This window comes from Tiliqua scincoides, chromosome 1 (genome assembly GCF_035046505.1).
Source record: "Tiliqua scincoides isolate rTilSci1 chromosome 1, rTilSci1.hap2, whole genome shotgun sequence".
In the NCBI taxonomy this organism is placed as follows: Eukaryota; Metazoa; Chordata; class Lepidosauria; order Squamata; family Scincidae; genus Tiliqua; species Tiliqua scincoides.
The window spans coordinates 102,797,613-102,823,483 of record NC_089821.1 but is presented as its reverse complement, the minus strand read 5'-3'; the positions used below and the strand labels follow the sequence as shown (position 1 = coordinate 102,823,483).

Here is a 25,871-nt window from a genome sequence, read left to right as displayed (position 1 = left end):
ACAGAGTTGAAGTTGAACCTTGGATAAGACCCCGTGTGGTTGTTGTGTAGCCTTAGACAATTTACCCTAGCCTCATTTCCACCACCAGTAATACAGAAATAATAATGCCATACCTTGCAGGGTTATTGTAAGGATTAATTAAAGTAATCTGCAACAATTTACAAGTGTTCTACAAATCTTTAGTTGTAATACAATAAACATTTGGCCATGCATGCATCACATCAAAGAATGAGAAATATAATGTTTCCTGGATAATTTAAAAAAACAACAACTATCTAAGAAATGAGATGGAGGAAGTTACATATACAGTTATGTATGAAACCTTAAAAGGAATATTTGTATGTTGCTGTTGTAAAAAAAAAAATTAACCTTTTTTTAATCTTGCAGGTACTTTCTTTTTAACAAACACCTTAACTACCTCGATGAAAAAGAGTAATTTTATCAAAAGCACTTATATATGTGGACTCTTCATGATGGCTTACAAACGAACACTAAAACGATTAATACAAAAACAGTTTTTCCCATGGAAACTCTGGAAGTTTACTGTCGTTATTTTTATCTTTTTAATATTTCTGTTTTTGTTACAAAGAGAAGTAGGTATCCAGGATTTTAATGAAGACCTGGGGATCCGCTCAGGAGATGGATCAAAAAGTAATGTACTGGATCTAATGTTAAAAGCTGTGAACAATATTAAAGGTGCAAAGCCAAAAATGCAGATTAAAGCACCTGTTAAGCAAACTCAGCTCCCTGGGGAGAGATACTGTTTACCAGGATTCTATACAGCTGCAGAACTTAAACCTTTCTGGGATCGACCCCCTCAAGATCCTAATGCTCCAGGGGCATCTGGTAAAGCATTCAAAACTGTCAATTTAAGTCCAGAAGAAGAGAAGGAGAAAGCACTTGGGGATGCAAAACATTGTTTTAATGCTTTCGCAAGTGACAGAATTTCTTTGCACCGGGATCTTGGACCAGACACACGACCTCCTGAGTATGTAGGAATTACCATGTGGATTTAAGGCAAACATGTTCTGTTTTCAAAAATGCAAAATAATGAGAGGAGTATCTTTTATTTTTGTTATTCCTCATGTGTGGTGCATAACCTCTGTCAGAACAACTAATACTTGCTAATTTTTATGGCTGTAAGTGTAGTGTGTATATATATTCAATTTAAATACTTAATAAGTTTATATCCTGCTTTTTAACCAGTTTTCTAAGTGGCTCACAACTTTAATAAAACCCTCAGTTGAATTAAAAAAGACTTTGAACTTCAGAAATTAAAACCCTGATAGAAATAGATGTATGAGAAAAAATATTTGGAGGAAAGGGAAGAGAGAGAAGAAGAGAATAAGTTAAACAGAATATTAAAATACTGAAGTCCAAAACAATACCAAAAAAAATCACTTAAAAAAAATCTCCCATACATGTAGAGTTTTTATAGCTGCTGGGAAAAGGGGGAAAATTCTGTGCTGAACTGGGAGCAGGTATGTGACAGTCTCTGCCACCTGCCTTGTGATTCTCTCACATATGGCAGCTGGTTTTATTGCCAGTGGCGTCACTAGGGTTCGCGTCACCCCACATGCAGTGGGCGGGGCAACACCCCAGGTGGTGGTCATGGTGATGTACTATCACTCCACCCCCACTGGCTTTTTGGCTGTACCTTTTGATATAACAAAGATAGAACACATTCTGCATGAAATTACGCATTGATTGATATATAACACGATGGTGTTATTCCTCCAAACTTTGATTTTAGTGATTTTGGTCACTAGTGGTGTCACACCTCCCCCCCCCCCCCGAGTGTCAATTTACTAACACCTTATTGCGGCACCTATCCCACCGGGTAGATGGGACTCGTTAGCCTGGGAAGGCAGCTCATCTGAGAGAAGGAAAACTCTGATCCCAAACCTCCACTGCCTTGTGGCTACATCCAGTTATGGAAAAGGCTTCAGGAGTCAACCTCGAAGCAAAAGCTGGAGCCAGAGTCCCTGAGGCAGTTCATGGCTGAACACAGTCACGTTCTGGCAACTCCTGCGATGCCGCTGGAACCAACCGTATTGGCTTCTGCCTTTCCATTGGACCATTTCAGCGACGTGGAGAGGGGGGATTTGCTGCATGGGTAACAGCCTATCCTCCATACCTACTTTACCCAGGCTTCGCGCTCTGGAGAGGACACTCTGTTCCAGAACCACCATTCAGAGCGTGACACCATAGTCTTTCGAGACTGAAGGATGCCAACAACAGATATTGCGGCAGTTCTCAAACTTTTAGCACGGGACCCACTTTTTAGAATGACAATCTGTCCAAGACCCACCAGAAGTGATATCATGGTAGAAGTGACATCAGCAGGCAAATTAAAATAAATAATAATTAAAGTAAAACAAATTATTAAATAAGCAGAAGCCAGTCCTGTTCCATCAAGTGAATTTCCTCTGTAGCCTGCCTGCAATAACACCCTCCCCCCCCAAAAAAAAAATCAATAAGTTTTCAACCCTACCCAGTGCCAAGTTCAATTTAAGAACTTCTGTTTAAACCAGATCACTCTCAGGATCCACCTGACTTTGCAAGTCTCAAAAAAGTTCACCTTATCAACTGCAGCTTCTGTTTTGATCCTTTTTAGTGGGGGGGGGGTTGCCTTCTGGAGCATTTGTTGAGTTCCAGTTCCATCAGATCAGAACCATTCTGGTGGGTTCACATTCCCCTTTGCCTGACCTGACCACCAGCCAAGGCACGTTTGCTTACTCTCGAGTAAACGCGACCGTGAGGCTTAGTTTCACTTTCCATAGGGCTCAATACATTTGTCTGCATCTCAGTCCCTCACCTGAGTGAGGGACTTCCTTCTCAGGTGTTTCTGGGGGCTGCATTCATTGGATCAGGACCATTCTGGTGTCCTTGGATTCCTCTCAGCCAGCCCTTTCCAACGGACTAAGGTCACCTACTCACAAGTAAATGCATGATACTGCTGTTTCACTTTCTATAGGGCTCCATGCATTTTTTGTTCTCCAGTTTTTTGGCCTTAACTTTTGATAGAAATGAGATATTTGGTTTTTTGCATTGCATTCTGCTGGACATTCTGCATCCAACAGTATATAACATGACGGTATTACTCCTAGCCACCGCAATTTTAGCACGTCACCCTCCCAGTGCGCATCACCCCCGTGCGTGTCACCCGGTGCGACCTGCACCATCCGCACCCTCCTAGCAACACCACTGTGTATTGCACTTATAATCCAGCTGCCTATCTCTGTCAGTACCAAATAATTGATACGTCTGAGAAATGTCAACAATTCCTGGCACAAATTCATATGTTGCTCTTACACAACAAGTCCTTTAAGAAGTGTTGGTGAAACAAAAGTAACACCTTCTTTCCATTTTTGTAAATCCTGTTGGGTGGTAGGTGATTAATCTTCATTATATCATATAATTCTTGATAAATCAATGTTGGGTATGTTCTTGTGGCCATGATCTCATCCTTCTCATGTTCCCTCATGGTGTGATCCAAAAATCTGTAATTCTATCATTAGAATTTTGAGAAAGCACTTGTGCCATGCTGACTCTATGCATGGTTTTCCTTCTAGCAAGTGAATGGTTGATGGGGTTGCCTGACATGGGAAAGAGATTGCCAAGCATTCGATGCTGCTTTATCGCTGCTGCATCAAAATAGCAAGATCTTAAATCTATAGTTTATGTTTGATTCTTGTTTTATTCTCTAGATGTATTGAACAAAAATTTAAACGTTGTCCACCACTGCCTACTACAAGTGTTATCATAGTTTTTCATAATGAAGCATGGTCTACTCTGCTAAGAACTGTTCATAGTGTGATGTACACATCCCCTGAAATATTACTGAAAGAAATAATATTGGTGGATGATGCCAGTGTTGATGGTAAGAAGACGTACTTTCTATCTTTCTTTATGTTTGGTTTTTCAAATTTAGTCTTTCTTGGTTTTTGTGTGCTGGAAATAGACCTTGCTTTTTCATATTTAAGCCAAGAAGTCACAAAACCTTCCTTGTGAAGGAATCTCTACATATTTATAAAGCATAAGATTCCCCTAAATTGACATATTTATCATGTTGGTAGAAAATAAGTGATGTCAAACTCATTTATGGTTGGTTTGATGACCTTGTTGATGGACCACGATTTGTAATCTGTTGCCAAACTAAAATAGGAGACCATGGTTGGAAATGGGTTTCTAAACTGTAATTCTGTAGTAACTAGTTTCATGTGTTATCTAAATTTACTAACATAGTTACAGCCTCTCTAAGATGCTGCATCATGGAGACAGACTGAAACTCAGTGCCAAGAGGATGGAAAACAAAAGCAGATGAGCAACTCTAAACCATGGTTTGCTTGTACATTTGGAAGCTCAAATCATGGTTGGTCTTGTTTGATCCCCAGTCAGTGTATGCATTAAAAACCTGTTCTGAAGCTTCTTTAGCCACTGCTCCTTTGTTGGTGTCTATATCTGGAAAATAGCTGTTCAAATGTAAATTTTGAAATTTTTAAATTCATCTTATCAATTCAAAGACATTTTCATTATGATTTAAGGTTGTGGTACACTTCTGGTCATCTGTTTTTTTCATTTTCAATAAAAGCTGACATTATAAGCTGCTATACATAACTGTAGTTGTATTTAATTATGTATTTTGTCTTTTTTTTAAACTGAAGACCATGTCATGAAAGGTTAACTGGCAATTATTTATATTCAGTAGCCAATGACTGACTTTTTTTCCAGAATACTTGCAGGATAAATTGGATGAATATGTGAAACAGTTCCAGATTGTTAAAATTGTCCGACAAAAAGAAAGAAAAGGACTTATCACTGCTCGATTATTAGGTGCTTCAGTAGCAACTGGGGAGACCCTCACTTTTTTGGATGCACACTGTAAGTATGTCTAGATTGTTCCTGCAAAAAGCTACAGATAGCAATGGGAATTTGTTTCTGTATTAATTTTCCCCCTGCATTATTTCAGTTTTTTGAAATGAATATACAGTTGCTAACCAAATACAGTGGTGCCTCACATAACGAAATTAATCCGTTCCGCGAGTCCTTTCGTTATGTGAGTTTTTCGTTTTGCAAAGCGCGTTTTCCCATAGGAATGCATTGAAATTTAATTAATGCGTTTCTATGGGCTAGAAAAGTCAGAACAAAGTCAAATTTGGTTTACAAAGTGTTTATTAAGTGCTCTTTAAAGGCATACATACTGTACAGAGGATTTCAAAAATGGGGGGGATGCTGAGTGGGGAGTTTGAAGGCTGTAATCCTGTGCAAACTTTCCTGGGAGCAAGCACAATGGGACTTACTTACATAAACTGACATGAAGATCCTCCCCTTACTAGGGTGGACGGGATCATAAACTGACATGAAGATCCTCCCCTTACTAGGGTGGATGGGATCATAAACTGGCAAGAAGATCCCCCCTTAAGACAAACCAAAACAAAACAAAACAAAAATTCGTCTTACGAAGCACGGTTCATAAAAATTCGTTGTGCGAGTCACCAAAAATCGCAAAACGCTTTCGTTATGCGAGTTTTTCGGTGCGCGAGGCATTCGTTATGCGAGGTACCACTGTAGAAAAAAAAAATTAAATGCCCACTCACATCTTTTGAATCTTCTATTTACAAAGCCACTTCAGCTGAAGGTCTAATACAAATTTATAATTTTTGTTTAAATACTGCCTCTTGATTACATCTCTTCCTGTGGGAAGATTACTTGGGTGAGCTGTGTTGATGTTTGGCATGTTAACTACACTTCTTTTGCTCCTCTATCTTAATTCCCACAGAAAGGAAACACAATTACAAAGCTGGTGATATATAACTATATAAATATATAGAAGGTGCTATATAACTCCTAAAAGTCTCCATTGAATACAGTTGACCCTCCTTATTCACAGGTTCACCACCTGCAGATTTGACTTAACGCAAGTGCTAACCTGGGCTAGAGGTCACATGACCTCCTGGAAATAAGTATTCAGGGAGGATCCTAGAATTTATCCCCCATGGATACCAAGGGTCCACTGTACATCTTACTTGTAGTTGGTGGTGTTAAAAAGGATATGGGCTAACTGGTTTTTTACCATTTTTGATGAGAATGGCTTTTTGTGTAGAGGATTTCCAACATGGTTGCTGACTTTGCAAAGAATTTCTTCTTAGAAGATCATGAATGCCTGCAAAACCTATGGTGCTTTCTCTATTTTTTAACTAAATAATTTTGGTTATTTACATACCTATTTTCTAGAACAGGGGTGCTCAATAGGTGGATCGCGATCTACTGGTAGATCGCGAGGCAAAATGAGTAGATCGCGAAGTGCCGACCCCCCGCCCCTCAGGTGTCTCTGGGAGGAAACGCCGGGAGTAGGGCCCATTGTACTCAATGGGGCTTACTCCCAGGTAAGTGTGGCTAGGATTGCAGCCTCACAGCCTAATCCTAGGCATGTCTACTCAGGAGTAAGTCCTGTTATACTCAGTGGGGCTCAAGGTACACCAACATACACTGTACACATAAATGTTATATGTTATGATGGCACGAACATTGTAAAAAAAACTCTGGTAGCTCTCCGGGCCTTGCTGGGTTTCAAAGTAGCTCTCGAGCCAAAAAAGTGTGAGCACCCCTGTTCTAGAACAATTAGACAGAGCATAGAAGTGCAGAATGGTATATAGAGCTGGGATGGTATAGTATGGTGGTTCCCAAACTCCTTAGGACTTATCCCAAGGAGTCTCCTTGGGACTCCTTGGGAGTTTGGGAATTGGGATGAGTCTTGGCAGGGGAGGGGCAAAAGCAGTAGCACAATGATCATGTCGCTGCCGGGAACAAAGATTTTTTTTTTTTACAGTGCGAAGCACCGGCCTCCTGAGGGTGTGGGGAGCCCCACAAAGCCTTCCACAGGGCTCCTCAAGCCTTAGAATTGTTTTTAAAAAGCGACCAGAAACCACTTCCAGTTTCGCAACCACAAATTGGAGGTGGTTTCTCATAACTGTTTTTAAACCATTCTGAGGCTTAGGGAACCCTGTGGATGGTTCCATAGGGCTCCGCACAACTTCCAGCGGCTGGCACTTTGCATTATAGGTAAAGAAAAAAACCTGTTTGTCTCCAGCAGCAGCATGATCCTGGGGATGGCACTGCTTGCCTTTTGCAGCCCCTTAAGGGGCCAGAAGCAGGGCCTCTCATGCTGTGGCATCAGGATGCCCCAGTTTGAGAATCTCAGGTGTAGTGGTTTGGGAGTTGAACTTAGACCTGGAAGATCCATGTTCAAATCCCCACTCAGCTCATGAAGCTTCCTGGGTGACCATGTGCCAGTCACTAGCTCTCAGCCTCACCTACTTCATAGGGTTGTTGTGAGGGCAAAAGAAGGGAAGGAACTATATGCACCACCCTGAGCTTCTTGGAGGAAGGGCGGTATAAAAATGTGATTAAATAACATTGAAATGGCAATAATCTGGACAGCTTTGGAAAACTATGATCTTGTGCAACTTAAGGTGCAATCCTAAGCCCTTATGTCGGTGCTTTCCAGCACCGACATAAGGGCAATGCAACTCTGTGGTAAGGGAACAAACATTCCCTTACTTTGAGGAGGCCTCTGGGAGTGACACCCAACTGCAAGATGCAGCCCATGTTCCATTAGCACAGCTATGCCAGTGCTGGAAAGCACTGACATAAGGGGTTAGGATTGCGCCCTTATTCAACAGGTACAGCAGACATCCCAACTTACAGCACGATCTGGAACAGTGGTGCCAAAATGGTTACTGCAGTATCCAGCATGTGCCGGGAAGCAGCTGGAGGTCTCCTCAGGGAAGGGAACTTTCATCCCCTACACTACACCCCAAGTCCTGCAGTGGGGCTTCTTAAGTCTGCATCAGATATTTTGCCAGCACAGACTTGTAAGACTCCATGTCAGGCCTTCTGGCCCAACACAAAGTTCAGGATATGGCAGAGCAGAACTCCACTGGTCCCACCCCGGTTGCTCCCCTGTCCTGCCATCCCCCTTGTTCTGCCCTCCTCTGCCCCCCAGAGGCCGCACTGCTGCCCAGGGCACTTACCCCCAGCGACAGCACATCCTTTTCTGCCGGCATTAGGCCCAGCACCAGTGCTCCTTACTCGCTGGGTGTTGTAAACATGCTTTGCAGCACATTTATGGCATCCAGTGCCATTGCTAGGGCTCAGCACCAGTGCTGGGTAACTAGGATTGGGTCCTTAGGCTGCAATCCTATACACACTTTCCTGGGAATTAAACCTCATTTAACTGAAGGAGAACTTGTTTCTGACATGCATCGAATTGGGCTGCTAAGGACCTACAATGCAATCATATGCGTATCTGCTTAGTAGTAAGCCCCTTTGAGTTTAGTGGGACTCATTCCTTGGTGTGTGTGTAGGATTTTAGCCTTAATTATCCACGTGGCTCTTATTTATTATATAGGAAAGCTTCAAGATTGTAAAAATACTGCAAATCTCTTGAATATGCTTCAGTGCTACAGCTTCCATTTTCAAGTTGGAGTGTTTTCTTGCTTGAAAAGCAGTTGGTAGTCCTTCTTCCAGTCTAGGTTCTAGATATTTTTTGAATACCCACAATTGTGGGGGAAAGGTGGGATATACATTTGCATATTAATATAATATAAATTATAAATGCATATTATGTCCATCAGTGGGATTTATGTAGTTTAGAATCAACAGCTTTCATTCAGGGTTGGCAAACTATTTTAAAGACCTGTCTTTTTGCTGATATTGTGCACGTATTATGATAGTTACTCATAGCTGGTACCAGTTTGCACTGGGCCTTGGTGCAGTGGATTCATTGAGGCTCTATCCACATATTCCCGCCCCCCAGTCACCAGCTTATCAAACTCAGGCAATTCCTTCTCCTTCCACCTTCAAAAGGTGGAAGAGGAAGAGCCACTGTCCTCAGTTGCCCGAAGGGGCTGCCAGTGATAATGCAAGAAGTTCTTGGAAGCAAACCTGATCGATCAGTGGGTTGAAAGGAGGAGGAAGAGTCTGCATGAGGCTTGTGGAGGGGCTTGCTCCACAGCTGCTGGGCAAGTCAGTGCAGCAAGAAAATATTGAGATAGGCAGTGTCTCAGAGTGGCTTATAGAAATAAGAAAATTGAATAATTACACAACTCCATATATTCTTAATATACGAGTACTAGGCTGTTGCAAAGCATGCAGCACATTCTGGGACAGATCCATCCCCATATGGGCCATGGGTGTGTGCCCAACAAGTTTTCACGCGTGGCGCCAGCCGTCTACTTAATGACTGTTTCTATATGAACTGACAATCTTTTAAACATGCTTATGACATTCACAATATAAGTGTAATTAAAATGTTCTTGTAAACCTGCCTTTATGACAGGCAAAAAACCCGATGCTATAATCCTGATTTTTTTCCCCCCTCATCTCCTAGGTGAATGTTTTTATGGCTGGTTAGAGCCTTTGTTGGCCAGAATAGCTGAAAACTATACACGTGTTGTAAGCCCTGATATTTCATCTATAGATCTCAACACTTTTGAATTTAGCAAGCCTTCTCCATATGGTCAGAATCACAACAGAGGGAATTTTGATTGGAGTTTGGCATTTGGATGGGAATCTCTTCCTGATCATGAAAATAAAAGAAGGAAAGATGAAACTTATCCGATTAAGTAAGCAGTGAAACTTTGATTCTTCTTTTTGCAAGTTGTTTTCTTTCAGATATTTCCTGAATACAATACACAATTTAGCTTTTCTTTTGTGGATAAAAGGCAGTAGCAGAAAAAACTGGAGACTTTATAGGGCTGTATGGGCTTCTCACAAAGTATCTTTTTCTCTGATGAATGCTTTTCTGAGAACTTTGCTGTTTTAGACTTAAGCAAATTCTAGCCCCTTTTGCTTATTTCCTTTTTCTGTGAAACTTTTCTGTGAAATAAGTGGCTTCATCAATGGAGGAATTTATACAAAAGCCATCAGTAGAGTTCTTAAATACGGTTTCTACTTTTGCTATTGTTTTTCCGGCTGCATTTTGTTACAGAGGTAGAAATTCAACAAGGTGGTGTTGTGGGAATATAGGTGTAGTGTCCCAGGGGTGGACCCTGGCACCCTATGGTTGCTGAGTTATGACAGGTCCGTGAGAGGTAGTGGTAGGGCGCCTCTGGGTTTGGCCCCAGCACTGCAGATCCAACTCAAAGGCCTCGGTAAAGTTGGGGGAGGGGTTGCGCCACCCTGGTCCTTCTCCCCTGTAGCTGTGTCTGGTTCCTGGCTCACAGATAGCTGGCTTCCACACCAGCCAGCAGCCTTGCCAGCACTGACTATCATCCTTGACCAGGCTGAGTCTTATATGCGGGAAGCTGGCCCCCTCAGACCCCTGCCCCTTCCTCCTTCATTGGTTTATAAGGCAGGTCTAGGGGCTCTGTCCCCCCCTGCCTACCCTCGCGATGCCCAGACCTGGTCTTACTGCTTGCTGTCCCTGCAGTAGACTCTGCAACCAAGGCTGACTGCCTGAGGCTGGGATCCTGGTGGGGCTGGGCCTGTGGCGGATACTGCCACAGTGGGCCAGCCATCAGGATGGAAGAGGTGGATCCCAGACCTCCAGGGTGGCCACCAGAAACATCCCCAGCCAGTGCATTGTTTGCCCAGCTCTTCCCATCCCAGACTGCCTGCCTGCAGCCGGGTCCTCAGCGGGGACTGCCTGCAGTGGCCACACCACTCACAGGTGGGTCACCGAGGAGAGGGAGACAACCCGTGGGCTGCTGCGGCGGCCACTGACAGCAGCCTAGGTGAGCGCCACTCTCCTGTGCCCTCCAACATCCAGAGGGGCAGAGTTATGGCCTGTGCACAGCCAGAGGTCTCCGCTGGTGGGCCGCATGCTGTTTTGCTATGGCTCGCCAGAGCTTGTTCCAGGGCTTCCCTGGGTGAGCCCACAGCTGCCTCACAGTGGCTTGTGCGGCGGGCCCAGGCGCTCCCTTGTAGCTGGCTATGGGGGCTGCTGCCTACCCCACCCCTGCGAAGCCACTGCTGCCAGAAATGGGGGCCACCTCCAGTCCTTCTCCCCCTGCCGGGTCAGGTAAGCCTGGGACCCTGTTCAATAGGTAGAGCAGTGGAGGCATTTGCATTCCTATCAAACTTTCCATCACTGATGCAGTTATGCCAACAGGGTGTGCATTCTGCAGTGGAGGGACAGTCACAGAGGCCTCCTCAATATAAGGGGACATTTGTTCCCTTACTCTGAGGCTGCATTGCAGCTGCATTAGTGCAGGAAAGTTGGTTAGGATTGGGCCCCACATCTGTCTTCTGTGTAGCACAGAGGTTCTGTCAAGAAAAAAATGACATCCCTAGTGAGGAGTTTTTATAATGACTATAAATATAGTTGGAGCTTTGACTTTTAGGATTTATTGTACAGTCATTTCAGATAGAACTTTTATGCCTTTGGAATTTACATTAGAAATTATTTTGGGTGTTCATAGTTAATAAAAATAATGGTCTGTGAGAGCACTTTTTAATTTCTTCTTTTCATTAAGTAAATGTTTGACATCAATGAAATAAACTGAAGATTAATACCCATGAATTTTGCTGAAAGATTGATAAACCAAGGAAAATAATTCTCCACAAATAGCACAAATATTCCCTGAACTATTTTTATTGTTCTGACTTTGAAATGAATGTTTCTGTGCAAATAGTTATTTGGTTATAGTTTGTCTGTGAAGCCCACCTAGCAGCCAGACATTCACTGCTATGTTTTCTTATTTTGTTGGCTTGTTGCCATTGCGTGTGTTGCAGGCCTATTTAATTCAGCTAATCTCAAGAGCAGCAGGTTTTGGGGGCTTACAGGAAAATTGGTCATGTTCTAGTCAGTTGAGAAAGTGATTGTCTTCATGAGGGATTCTTTCTTTCTCTGTTTTTGCAGAACACCCACTTTTGCAGGAGGACTCTTTTCAATATCAAAAGACTACTTTAACTATATTGGAAGTTATGATGAAGAAATGGAAATATGGGGAGGAGAAAATATAGAAATGTCTTTCCGAGTAAGTTTAGAGACAAACTTTTCCCATATGATGCATTTCATGTTCCGAGATAAGAACCACTATTGTTTTTTTTAGAGATAAAGGAACAAAAGATCTTAATCTCTCAGAAGTGTTGGCCTGGGAAGAAAAAGTAATGTTGATTGTGAATTCTTTGGAACAGATGGTCGTCTCACTCTGTATAGCACACCATGTGCCAAGAAAGTGCTGTAATAATAATATAGGGAAAGGAGCTATAATCACAGGGGCTTAGTCAGTGCGTCAATAACTCAGGTGTATTTTACATGTGATTGATATATGCTTCCTTTCAATATGGTGTGTAGGTATATACGGTTCGAATTGGGAAATCGTGTTGGTAGAGACATGTTCTTACAGAGTTATTACTGACTGCTTGTGATAACCTTTAAAGATGGTTTGTTTTAAAGATTGCATTAGATTGATAGTAGGTTTTAAACTCTTTAAAACTCTAGTAAAGGTAGATTAACCAAACCCTTACTTTTCAGGTTTGGCAGTGTGGGGGTCAGCTGGAAATTATACCTTGCTCAGTTGTTGGCCATGTATTTCGCAGCAAGAGCCCCCATACCTTTCCAAAAGGAACTCAAGTCATCACCCGTAATCAAGTTCGTCTTGCAGAAGTCTGGATGGATGAATTTAAATATATATTTTACCGGAGAAACACAGAAGCAGCAAAAATTGTTAAACAAGTAGGTGGCGATGGTGGTGGTATTAGAAATCAGTTGCTGCATTGAAGTTCTTGGTGAGCAAAAATTATTTATTGATGACAATGTGTAAAAATAGTAGGCACTCTATCCAATTTGCTTTGCTTGATAATATTGAGTACATTTTGCAATGTCCAATTAAATTTCCATTTTTGTTTTTTCCTTTATAACGTCATTGTGCTATTTATGTGAAGTTCAGTGCACATTCAGGTGGTTTAACGAATTGCATCAGTCATCTCCTAGTAGAATTGACAGAATCTTTTTCATGAATTCCATCTAAATATCTTCAGTAGATTAAGATTAAAGACTAAGGAAAATTATTACAACGAAAATCTGATTTATTAAAGCAATGCTAGCCAAATCAGATAAATATAAGAAGGTTTGTCCTGGCTAATTGCCATAGAAATGAATCTGTATACTAACAATGCTGGGACAATCAAGAAGACTAGCCACGTAGGTCAGGTAGTCATGAACCTTGCCAAATACAGTGTGTGTGTGTGTGGGGGGGGGGGTTACCATGGGTGTTCAAATTATTAATTTGGGGAGTTAAAGAACTCGGGGATGGCTTCAGAAGGTTTGGGGTAGCTAAGCCCCCTCCAGCCCTATACCTTCCCTGAAGGGAGCAGCCAGTAAAATGAGGGTGTGGACAAGCTAGGTGCAAAGACTAGTGTTGCAAGAATCAGTTCAAGAAACAGGCAAGCGAACATCTTTAAAACTGCAAGAAACTTATTAAAAGAACATGTAATTGCAAAGATTCAGATTCAGTAAAACAGCCTATAAACCATAACAGGTATGTTTTATGTGTAATGTCTCTAGGTTGTGGTGAAAGCATGCATGTGCTTGTAATTGGTGCACTGGTGGGAAAGAAAAAAATAATGATTTTCAGGGAATGAGTCCTATACTTTTGTCCCCATCCCTAAACAAGGTGGGAGTGAGAGGAGGGAAGTTGCGGATGAGAAAGAAAGTTTCCAAAGTGTGATTATTACTACCTTTCTGAATGTGACTTATGTGCTAGGTTCTGTGCAGCAAGACCCAGAAATGATGCAAGGACACAGATGGTATTTACCTCACATTCAAATCACAAAATCACTTGGGCAGGCTGCTAATATTTATGAGAGTATGGGGGTGGGGTGCATATATGCTAATGGAGGCATGGCTAGTCGGAGGAACCCCTTATGTGCTCACTTTCCCTGGTCCCCAAACTGATCAGTGCCTGCATTTTTTGTCCCTGATAAACCTGATCAGCAAACGTTTAATATAACCTAGATAGGAACAGTATTCTAAAAGTACACCAGTAGTTTGCAGTCTTATTTCCTTTTCCAGGGTATATGACTTACATGAGTTGGCCTCATGGTAGCCAAGGTTAAGAGTTTTCAATACCTGACCTAAATTCCAGAAAGAGCTGTGAAAAGACTTAGAAAAGTGGTTCAGAAATACCTAGTTTATATGAATGTGAGGGAGTAATTGAAAAAGAGAACACCTCTGTTAACTATTCCATCACCACCCCTAAACTGCCCCATAGCCAATACATGTGTGCTTGCCATGAATCGGCTTGGGAAGAAGAGGGCCTGTTATAATAGAAATGGTGTAGTGGGTAAGTTGTTCTCCACCTGCTTTCCTCCACCCTAAGTAACACTCCTAGGAGGTCTGTTTTTGGCTGCACAGTTCCCCAAATGTATCACTATTACTCAACAAATGCTGATGTCTTGAGCTAGGGAGAAAAAGGCTTGTTGTCACTTGCCTTCCAGTCTAAAGGAGAGACCTCTTTGATCCATGTACTTCCCTGGTCCTTGGAGGGGCAGAGAGTGCAGCTGATGCTCCCATCACCAGCTCATGACCTCCCCTGGAGGTTATGGCAGTGGCAATCACTGAAGGTTTCTAGAAGTCACCTCTTTTGTATTAAATCAGAGAATCACCTCCAGAGATGGAAGGCAGATTTTCCTGGCTGCCACAGTGTATTATGGGACCCCATTAGTATGAACTACTCAAGTCAAGAAGATGGAGCTGTAGTGTTTATGTAGAGGCGCTGGCCTTAGCCTCAGTATGTTGGCAATAAGGCAGAGCACACTCTGCGTCTGCGCAAAGAGCACACTCGGCGCAGCCTTGGAAATCATGCTGAGTCTTCACCCAGTTCCAGTAGGCAAGAGGATGTTATGAAGAAGCGCTTATTATCAATGTCAATGGAATTTGTGGTTAGCTAGAAAGCTGGCTAGAGACGGCCGGTTCCCAAACAGTATAACCTTCAGTAACTCTCTTTGTATTGCAAGGGATTGCGACACATGTTTAAGAATAAATAGAGCTTGGTAGAGGCGGAGCAACTCACACTCAGATCTGCTCCAGCCTCAGCCCCTCTGCATCCCTCTGAAATCTGTCTCCCGGTTCATTCATTGCTCTGTGCCTCGCTGTTCCTGTTTATAGTCTAAACTTTCTCAGTGCCTCTGCACTCCCACCAAACAACAAGGCCCCAGAAGCCTTGGTTGTTCCCATAGCAGCATTGCGCTGCTACATGGAGCTTTGTTCCTTTCAACAGAGATAAAGATCTTTGAGAGAAATTTAGACCATGCCTTTAATAAATTGTTTAAACCTTGGAATAGATCTAAAGTTATATCTGAAATTAATTAATTGAAACTAAATATTGTCTGTCCAGTTATTTGAAATTCTTTTCAGTTATACACCCAGAGGATATGGACAAGATTCTCTGGAGTGTGAGTCCTGCCACTTGTCCTCTTGATCCTTGCCCAGTGTGGTTATTACGATCTGCCTGGATTGCCTGAATGAGTGGGGAGGTTGGTTAAAGCATCTCTCTGGGTGGGGGTATTGCCAAGAACCTTAAAAGTGGAAGTGGTTCACCCTCTCCTGGTTCCCTAGACCTACTGGATAATTTCAGACCAATCTCTCATTTTGGGGCAAGGTGATCAAGCAGGTAGTGGCATCTCAACTCCATGAATTCTGGAAGAAGCAGACTTTCTGGACCCCTTTCAGTCTGGTTTGAGGCTGGGCTGTGGAATAGAGAGAGCCTTGATTGATGACTTGTGCCAAAGACTAGACAGGGGAGTGTGTCCTACTCGACTTCTCAGTGGCATTCGACACCATCGTTGATGGTGCCCTTCTGGGTTGGGGCTTTGAGATTCCCTTTTGGGGTTATGTTTTGCAGTGGTTCCGCTCCTTCTTGACAGATTCGCCCAGATGGTGAAGCTGAGGGATATCTTTTTGGCACCCTGGTTGGTGACTTGTGGGGGTGCCATTGGGATCTATTCTGTCTCCCATGCTGTTTAATATCTATATGAAGCTACTGGGAGAGTTTACCTGGGGATTTGGAGTAGGGTATGCAGATAATACCCAGCTGTAGCTCTCTTTTCCACCTGCCTCCAAGGATGGGCATCAAAATCCAGGGGCGCTGAATGGAGGCAGTTGGGGTCTGGCTGAGGGCTAATAGACTGAAATTAAACCTGAAGAAGATGGAGGTTGTCCTGATTCAGAAGACCGTGGTGCAAGTACCAGATCCGCAGATTGCTCTGGATTGGGTAGCACTCCCTCTGAAAGAGCAGGTCTGCATCCTGGGAGTCGTCCTGGATCCACAGCTGGCCTTGGATGACACAATAACTGAACAGATGCATGGGGAAATGGCTCTTTTAGTTGGGAGAATAAAAAACAAATATTCAACATTTGAAAATAATTACGATATTGTACTCGTATAAGGTACATTTGACAATAAGCAAATTCATAAGACCAAGAATAAAATTTGCAGGAATAGTTGTGATTTCGTGAGAAATTACCTGTGTATGCCAAGTAAAGAATGATTTTGAATAACCTCTGGATGTGTGTGGGACAAATTGTGCTTTGTTGGTTACTCTGCTAAGGTGTATGGAAGATGAAATGCCAGAATAATTTCCCAAACTTGGGAGCTAACTTGTTCACAGCTGCAAAAATGTTAGAGTGAAATAAAGTCCCATTAATTGATGAGCGATTTAACAAAAAGTGGTGTTTTGTAATAATGTTCAAGATTACTTTAAAAATATGAGATTACAAAAAGATAGAAATGATATGCATTTTAGAAGGATTCGTTTTGTTTCATCTGTGGTAAATTAAGACTTGGGATGCAGTTCAAAGTGCCTGCTTGGCTGGCGCAAGTCCCTTGCGCTATCCGATGAGTGCGGTGAAAGTGCCGTAAAGCACTTTCATGCCACTCTCAAGGGAGTTAGGCTGGTGCATGTCCATGCGCTGGCTCCTAGCACCAAAGCAGAATCCCGTGCAGGGTGAGGGGTCTGGGAGGGGCATGGGGAAAGTTGGGAGAACGCGGGAGGGAGGCAGGGCTCAGGTGGGGAGCAGGAGGTGCCTATTGGGGCTTCTTCAGTGTTACCTGGGGTGAGGGGAATTTTTTTTCCTGGCCTGCAGTCGGCCCCAAACTTGTGCTGGATACAGCACAGGCCCACTGGCCTTTCTGCTCCAGTGCAAGTTAGCATTACTCTGTTAATATTTTTTCTTTTAGTATTATATGCCCATATTCAAAATAATCAGTGGTAGAAAAATAATTGTAATTCAGTTCTAAGCTTGTTTCACCAAACGTTATAAATCTATCTGTTGCTCTTCTCAGTAAAAGGTAATATTTGAACGACAGACGTTTCGGTTTGTCTTATAAAACTGATTATTAGTGTTGTTTCGACAGAAATCGTTTGGCGACCTCTCAAAAAGGCTTGAATTAAGACAACGATTACAGTGCAAAAACTTTACATGGTATTTAAGCAATGTTTTTCCTGAGGCGTATGTACCAGATTTGAATCCTCCATTATCAGGATTTGTAAGTATGCTTTCCTTTTTAAAGAAAATAAACATATATCCACTGTTTGGATATAATAGTGTTCAACTAGGCTAACCCTGCACTTCAACTTGTGTTTTTTCTCTTCTGTTTTCATTCAGTTAAGAAATGTCGGAAGGAGAGCATGTCTGGATGCTGGAGAAAATAACAATGGTGGCAAACCATTAATTATGTATACTTGTCATGGGCTTGGAGGAAATCAGGTTAAATATCACATTTTATTTTTATGCAGCTGGTGCAAAGAGCATACAACGCAGTGCTTTTTAAAACCATTTGAAGCTTATCAGGGTCTTGTTGAGAAGGAGATCAATAATAGCAAATAACAGTTTTCCCCCCATTGTCATCAAGTTTCCTCTGCAGTTCTATATTTCAGACTAGTACTAGGCTTGCTCTGGGGCAGTATTTTTCACCTGATGGTATATGTATGTGAGGTGTTGTCTAGTGGTATGCAAAGGGTCTCAGAGCTTGATGTTACTTCTGGATTGAAGAACAAGTGACCCCTCCACGCAAAGCTGAGAAGCAGTTGCTGTTCCCTGTACTGCAGCCGCTCTGCGCTTTGCCAAGTCTCTGCACCCTGTTCTCACGAGTGCTTGCAAGAACAGTGCACAGCGACTGCTTCTCGGAGTAAAGAAGCTACCAGTCCAGGCTTTTCAAACCCAGAAGTGATGTCCTGGCTCCAGGTATATTATCTTAAAGTGGTATTTAAGACAATTAACAGCATATGAAGTGGTACAACAGGAGTTGAAAAACACTGTCCCAGGGTGTCCCTTCATTTTGCACGAGTTGACATGCAAATTGACTTAGGCAAATTGAGAATGTGCCTTAAATGTCCTAGAATCTTCTGGAGCATGGTAGACATTGATATTGAAAAGGGTTCCCTGAGTGTAGGAAATCTGAACTCCACTGAGATAAAACATAATTTTTCTAGTAATTATTAGGGCAGAATATTTCACTGTTATGCAGATAAATTTGTGTGTTTTGCTTAAAATAAACTACCCTTAAAGAGCATTTTACTAAAATATAGAAATACCTGTTGTTCAGATGTTCAAAAATACTCACTAAGAGAAGCAGGTGTTTGGTAAGTAGATATACCAGTAATGCTTTGAATAAGAAAATAATTTATCGGGTTTTCAGCAGTCTATTATATGTACTATATATTGCGAGTGTTTAATGTGTGTGTTACTAAGATTTAATACAGAAATGAATTGTAAATATCGTTTACCTGGGCAGTCAAACTAGCTGTTTATGTTCCCTGTTCAGCATGCATATTTTATGCACCTCATATCATCTAAAGTATCCAGAGGTAAAAAGAGCCCCTTCCTTTACACTCAGACAATTGGTTTAAGTCCACTTGTTGTTGCTGAGTCAGTATTCTATACAACCATGGGGCAAAGCAATATGTTATGTTAAATGCAGAGTTTTGGCCCTTGCAAGCTTATTTATCGAAGCCGAACAGGAGCTGTGATCAGGACCACATTGTGGAAGTATAGGGCTTTAACTCTCTTACCCTGCTGTGATCAGAATGTGGATTGCCTGCTCCTGATAATTGCTTCTTCTCCCGGAAGGGAAGCTCCTAATAGTGCCAATGGGAGTTCCCCTCCTGGGAAAAAAATGCAACTGCAGATCGGGACCACTGGAGGGATAAGGGTCAAACCCCCCCCCCCACATTGTGATCTTGATTGGGGTTCTGGAGCTGCCATTTTGTTTGGAAAAACAAATGCACCAGGGTCAAACTACTTACTTAACATAGTGTGTAGTTTGGGGCAGTTTAGTGTGTAGTTTTTGTTAAGGCTATGGCTGTGTGTTGGCTACATTGCACTAGTTCACTGTCTGTGTCTATCATGCACTCTCCACCTGTTCTTCAGCCTTTCTTCTGGCCCTTCTCTCTTTGACAAGAACACTTGGTTCATTTCTTCCTCGTTAACTTGATAATCTTGACTCTTTTTTTCTCTTTTCCCTCTCCTATCACTTTTCCCTTTGCCTCTAGAACTCTCGCAGTCATGGAGGAAGCCAGTGAGTGACTGAGCAGCCAGGCCTGAGTGATCTGTCCTGTCATACTTACAGCCTCATGCTGGGAGGTCAGAGTGGTCTTCCCTACACTAAAACTGCCTACCATTATGAGCCTACATGTATCCCCAGATGGCTGAATTTCCAACAAGAAAACTCCTTGGCACACTATTTATGGGGCTGGGATTGTTCAGAATGTACAGCACCCTCTTAAGCATTGCACTGCATCGTGGCCTCGGAAATTATAATTAGGCTTCCCAGTCTTTAATCAAAATAATTGTCGTTGTAAATTAAAATGGTTATCGTATCTAAACCAATAAGATAACACCAAGTTTTCAGTATTGCTATGTAGCTTTCCTATTGTTTGTCCTTCAGAAGGTGTGAATAATAGTTCTGTTTATGTATTCACTAATGGTACATAACAACCTGCTGACTTTAGTATGCTGGCCTGTTTGATTGTGTGTCTCTTTGAATTTCATTCATTTTTGGTTTCATGTAGTTAGAAGGAAATGACCAGGTATTTTATAGGCAGGCAGAGTTGGTCAATCTGTCCTGGTCTGCCTGTGATGCTATCTTGTCTGTCTTATAATTGAGGGCATTCCACTCAATACTTTGTTTAGCTTCAATAGCAGGGTCGTTGCTTCAGTTCCTTGTAATCTGTATCATCAGTATGATCCAGCCAAAGTGATTTCATTTCATTCATTTCAATGGGCAGCAAGTTAATGATGTATACTCTTCTACAAATTTTCACTTATCCATACTGCTGATATTAAGATTTCTTTTTATCCATACCAAGATTTTTGATATAAGGTCTGGGAATGGTGCGGAGGGGGAAAAGGACCAACTTCCTTGTGGAGGCAAGGTCTGCAACCCAATTTACCAATGGGTAGACCTTTGTCCAGGAGGGAGTAGCTCCTTATCTGGTTGAGAAGCGGAATGCAGCTTCAAGGACACAGCCCACAACGTAGAGAGTACACAGACACGAGGAAATCCATCACCACTTCAGTCTGTATTTACAAATTTACAGCAACGGTAGCAGCATAGCAAAGAGTAGGCAGCAAAATACACAACATGCAAGACCACCAGCAACCCACACCAGGGCTCTCACAGTCTTTCTTATAAAGCCCTGTGCACCAATCAGGATGGGTGGTGTCTCCTCCTCCTGCCACACCCTGTCTCATGATGCGTGACTCATCTCTTTGATTGCATCAGCTAGCTCACTTTACACCCGAGTCATCGTGACTCAGCACTTCACATACACTTGGCCCGGCCTTATTCAGGCCTGCAAATTTCACCTGGGTTATGTTCTAACCCTGACAACCTTCCCTACACTTTAAACTCCAGAGACTGCAAAGGGGACAAATTTGCCTTGCATGTCCAGGAAGGAGTTCCAGGAAGTAGGATAGAATTTTGGATTTCTCCCCCTGGTACGGGAGAGGTCCAGAAGCACCCCCTTTCTCAGGAGTGCTCCTGCACCTTTAGAGGATGTGCTCTTCAGGATCCTCTCTGGGGAAGAGACACTCTCCCTGTGAGAGACATTGCTTGATGGGTAGCGCGTCCCCACACTTTCAAGGCACCTGTATTGCTTGCTCCCTTTTACAGTGTATCTGTTTTTGTGCTGAGCTTCTACAAATTACAGTGAATATGGGTCCTAAAGGACAGAAGAAGATAAAAAAGCTCATGAAAAAAGTAGAAAAACAGGTGAAATGTGAGAGACTTGCTCATGGTTTGCAACTAAAGCTTGAGGGGCTAAACTTCATTCTGTGACGCTAGAACTTCTGAAACATTTTCATTGTTGACTTTTAACATTTATTAATGCTGTGTTATGCTCTTGTTAGTTATTCTATTTTATCATGCCACTCAAATTTTTCCTTATGATATTAGGTACTTAGGGTGATTTTTGGGTGAACTTGAAATGGCTTTGGAACAAGTTAGAATTTTTCCAATTGAAATTAATATAACTGTACTCATCCAGATTTTAACTGTAAGAGCTGTTTTAAGAAATGAATTGGGTACAGTTAATGAGGGAAGAGTGTAATTAATTTTGGCTGGATCATGCCTCTTTATTATTGGAGATTCTAGAATTATGAGATATTGCACAAACTTTTCATGTTAACTCTTTTTCTAAAAATTAATTTCAATGAAAATCTGCTACACAGATGATAGTCCTTTCCCCTTGTGTCTTATCAGGAAGAAGTGAAACAAAAACCCACATTTTCAATATTCATACCATTCTTTAATGGTTTGGGTTATACTTTATAACATCTTTCAGATACCATTGTGATTGTGTAGGCTTTTATGTGATATACATATAAATACTGAGTTGGTATAACATATGGTTAATAGAATTCCATAAACCACTAATCTGGAGACCAAATGGATACAGTGAACTTGTATTGTTGCATTTTGGGTGACTTCTTTTTCCTGACCAAATGGTATTTATTTATATAGTACTTTGAATACTCTATGCGTCATGAAATTAGACACAATATTCAAAAGGAGCTGTGTCTACATGCCTCTCAAGGAGCAGCGCAACTTCATGAATGTGGCTATAAAGGAAGGAAGAGCAGAACTCCTGGAGAAGAAAAGTGGGAACTCCGAGAGGTATTTTCTAGAAACAATTCAGCCTGCCAAAATTGAATATATAGATGGCTTTAAAATTAGGAACCATTTGTAAATTAAATTGGGAAAGGTTTGTTCCTGTCTGCCCTGGGCTAGAGAGGAATAGTTAAGATTTTCAGTTATTGCTGCACACCACTGAAATAATGCCTTCAGTACTGCAGAATTTGTGATGCAGTCCTCTGTTGTTGCCAGTATTAATGGAATGTTGTTGTTGATCCCAGAGTTGGAGGAAGGAGCAAGGTGAGATGGCAAGATTGCTGTGCTTCACGTTTCGGAACCCAGTGATCTTGCTTTCTTAACTGGTTTATTCCTCCATGGATCTTTGATGAGCACAGGAAGTGTGGAACATGCTGGGAGTAATCCCAGCTTTGGTTCAATAACTCCTGTGAAGAAAGAAGCCAGGTAACCCAGAGCTCAAATTTACATGACTGTGGAGGGGGTAGTGGGGGTGGGGGGAAGGTATCAGTGCTGTTGGGCTATCACAGGCAGCCTAATAGCTTGAGTTGGCTCTGTTATCTAGTGCTAGTTATCACCATTCTAAAATCCTACGCTTGGGACCAGAATACCTAAAGTAGTGGCTTCTCCCATATGGTCCTGTCGGTCCACTGAAATCTGCAAGGGAGGCCCAGTTTCACCTCCCATTGACAAAAGTACAGCTAAAGGATATATGAAGGATGCACTTCTTTGCATCTTGTATCAGCAAGAAAGTGTAATTCATCAGAAACTACAAAACAATATAAACAAAGTACAGTACAATAGAGCTGCTTTAAAAAAGTTGAACATGTTTTTTAATTCCCACAAAGCTTTATTTCAGCCATTCGCCACCTCTGACTGTCCTACACCTTAGGGTTGTGTTTGTCAACCTGATCTCATGGGCGCAAGGGAGAGGCAAAAAAGTAATTGATCATATTTTCCCCCACACTCTAGGACCAGTCGTTGTACAACCCAGCATTAAAGATGTGCCTTACAGCAAATAGAGAACACCCAAGCATGGTATCCTGTAATCCTTCCGACCTGTTCCAAAAATGGATTTTTGGCCAAAACAATTAATCCTGCTTCTGGTAATGAAGAGGTATTTGTTTATATATTTGATATATATGAGGATGGTATCTGCTTCCAGATTCTATTGATTCAACTTAAATTATGCAAAACCAGCTAAGCATGAAATGTAAAAAGTGCTTCAAAAATATCTAAAGAAAAGTGCCTAACTTAACTAGCAATACATCCAAAGAGTTCTTTAGTTTTTTCGCTGTTTTTTAAGAAAGTTTACAAAATGTTGGAAATGGCATTTCCAATTTAAATTTTTATATAACCACTGTCTTTAAAATGTTGCAATTCCCTGTAATTTGGGGATAGAGCATACATTTATTATGCTAATAACTTTGCGTAAACTTGTCAGTGAAGGTTAGAAGACATGGTTTTGGTTTTTAATTTTTTAATAGCAATTGAAAATTAGATTGCCTTGTATGTGTTTTTCATAACTTAAAACTGTGATTGGCCTTGCCTTAAGTGGCCCTCATCAGACATGTTATCATTGACAACGACTGTTCAATGTTTAGCATGTCTAAGAAATAACTGTTTAGTATAGCAACTCTCCTGAAAGTATGAAGTTTTACTACCACTTTTGAATGAAAAAACATGGTATTAAGCTCTTTCTCCTCCTTAGTTTCATGGCCTCTGCTTGACATTGATCTCCGTATGCCATTGCCTTATAATTGGTCTCAATATGCTGCCATCTGCTGTAATGTTGTCTGTCTGCTTATCAATGCTGAGCTTTGAATATTTAAGCTTTCTGACACTGAGCATAAAATGACCTATTGCTACAAAATATGTTAATCATTTTTCCTAGTGTTATAGTAGGCATGTGTTTTGTTAGTTTTTTTTGCCCATCGTGGTGATTTTTAAAAAATCGTTGTTTAAACAGGTGTCCATATTTGTGCACTTCTCTCAAAGGGTCTGTTTTTACTTTTTAGTTCAAAACACGAGTATGTTATAAATGAAATAGTGTCTGTCTTCAGGAATTCAAATGTTAACTTTGTACAGCACGCTGGCTGTACAATAACAGTTTTGTTTTTCACATACAAGAAACATGTTGTTTTTTTTAAGCCTCACTGCTCACTTTTACTATGAACACCTTGATTCAGAGTTGATAATTCAGTTTTTCTTTGTTGCTCTTTGTCATGGGTCAAATCAAACAAGTCATGTTTTGCTAATGCTGAGGAAAGCAATCAATAAATGAAGGGCTTGCATAACCAGAGGATGCTCACTGTTTCTGAGAATAGCGTCCATGTGTTGAGAAGAGCAGAAGGAAATTTATTTTCTCCTCTAGCATTACAAAGAGGGGTTGAATTAACCCCTGGAGGAACGTCCTAGCACTGCAAGCATGTCGCTCCCACTATTCCCAGATTTTGTGCGCTAAATTTCAAGTCCATATGGAACTTTTGATCTTCCCTTTGCTGATGGCAGCTCTTATCTTCCCCTGAAAAATCAGGGGCCATCTGGAAAAGCACCCCATGAGACACAGAGTTGCCACCAGAATTGAAAAGCAGTCATTGCCATCCCTGCGCACACACAGAAGCACATTTTGTGCCTAGCCAAGCCTTGTTAATGGCAATTTTTCCATATTTCACTATATGTGTTTAAACAAAAAAGTGGATGTATTATAGCTGCTTGAGGCCTTGCATGGACAATATGAAAATTTTATTGTTGATACATAGCGTTCATAACTAAAGTTTGTTTGCAATGTGGCAGATGTCTAAGCAATAACACTATTCTAATTTAAAAGTACTCTTTGGGTTCTATTTATATTGTTTGTCCTCTGTCCTCCTCTTTTGGCTCCTAAGCCACAAACTGCTACTTTTTCTTCCTCCACACTTTAATTGCCCCCAGTTTTTGAACCAAAACTCTAAACAGAGTCTGTAATTATGACCTCATAGCACTTCAGTGTTGTATATTTTTATCTTTTACACAGGATGGAGTCCCCCCCCCCCAAAAAAAAAATAAATCTGGTCTTACATCTGTCTAACATGACGTACTTAGCTATTGCCATTGCTGCACTTGGGTTATGCTCTTATGTTTTTGTATTCATAGCATTTACTTGAGATATGTAACATGTTTATATTGTGCCTCTAATTCTGTTTTATAATGTAATAAAAATATTTTGAAATCTGTTGTGAGCTTTTTAAAATAATTATTGGAGAATTCTCAAGTTCAAGTCATTTCTGTGCGATAATCAAAGCACTGATCCAGAGTAAGGAACCTGCTATAGACGCTAAACCAGCCATTTTCAACCTTTTTTAGCTCACGGCACACTGACAAGGCACTAAAGTTGTCAAGGCACACTACTACTTTTTAATTACATTATTACGTTACAATTAATTAATTAATATAACTAAGGGCACAAGCCTAACCAGGTCTACTCAGAAGTAAGTCCTATTTTGTTCAATGGGGCTTACTCTCAGGAAAGTGTGGTTAGGATGGCAGCCTTAGATCATTACATGACAATGAAAGAAATTCCCCAGAAGCTTGGAGAGGGAGGTGTATGTGGTTTCTGGAAAGGTTTGGAAGCAGGTCTGTTCAAACTGTTATCAATTGATGTGCTCTGATATGCCAGGAAGTGACAAAGAGAGATGAGACTGAGCTCACTGGAGAAATAGAAATGTGCTGCTGTAGACAGTGAGGAGATGTGGCTGAAACAAGTGCAGGATTCACTGGGGTGGGGGGGGA

The 25,871-nt window shown here is 41.6% G+C and overlaps 1 protein-coding gene across 1 annotated transcript; it reads left to right on the top strand.

Annotated features, from left to right (window-relative positions):
* The first annotated feature begins 470 nt into the window (after positions 1-470).
* GALNT3 (polypeptide N-acetylgalactosaminyltransferase 3) lies at positions 471-23,345 on the top strand. The gene is made up of 10 exons (XM_066612131.1): positions 471-988; positions 3,711-3,883; positions 4,735-4,884; positions 9,395-9,629; positions 11,867-11,984; positions 12,485-12,685; positions 17,367-17,498; positions 17,618-17,719; positions 21,975-22,127; positions 23,073-23,345. The coding sequence occupies exons 1-10, from the start codon at positions 471-473 to the stop codon at positions 23,193-23,195; spliced, it is 1,905 nt and encodes a 634-aa protein (XP_066468228.1). The 3' UTR covers positions 23,196-23,345.
* Positions 23,346-25,871: the final 2,526 nt, after the last annotated feature.

Excerpts from the sequence above, each read along its gene's own strand:
- GALNT3 (XM_066612131.1), top strand. The coding sequence starts at position 471 with ATGATGGCTTACAAACGAACACTAAAACGATTAATACAAAAACAGTTT. Across the intron at positions 12,686-17,366 it reads CAGCAAAAATTGTTAAACAA|AAATCGTTTGGCGACCTCTC; the intron begins GTAGGTGGCGAT and ends TTGTTTCGACAG. Across the intron at positions 17,499-17,617 it reads ATCCTCCATTATCAGGATTT|TTAAGAAATGTCGGAAGGAG; the intron begins GTAAGTATGCTT and ends GTTTTCATTCAG.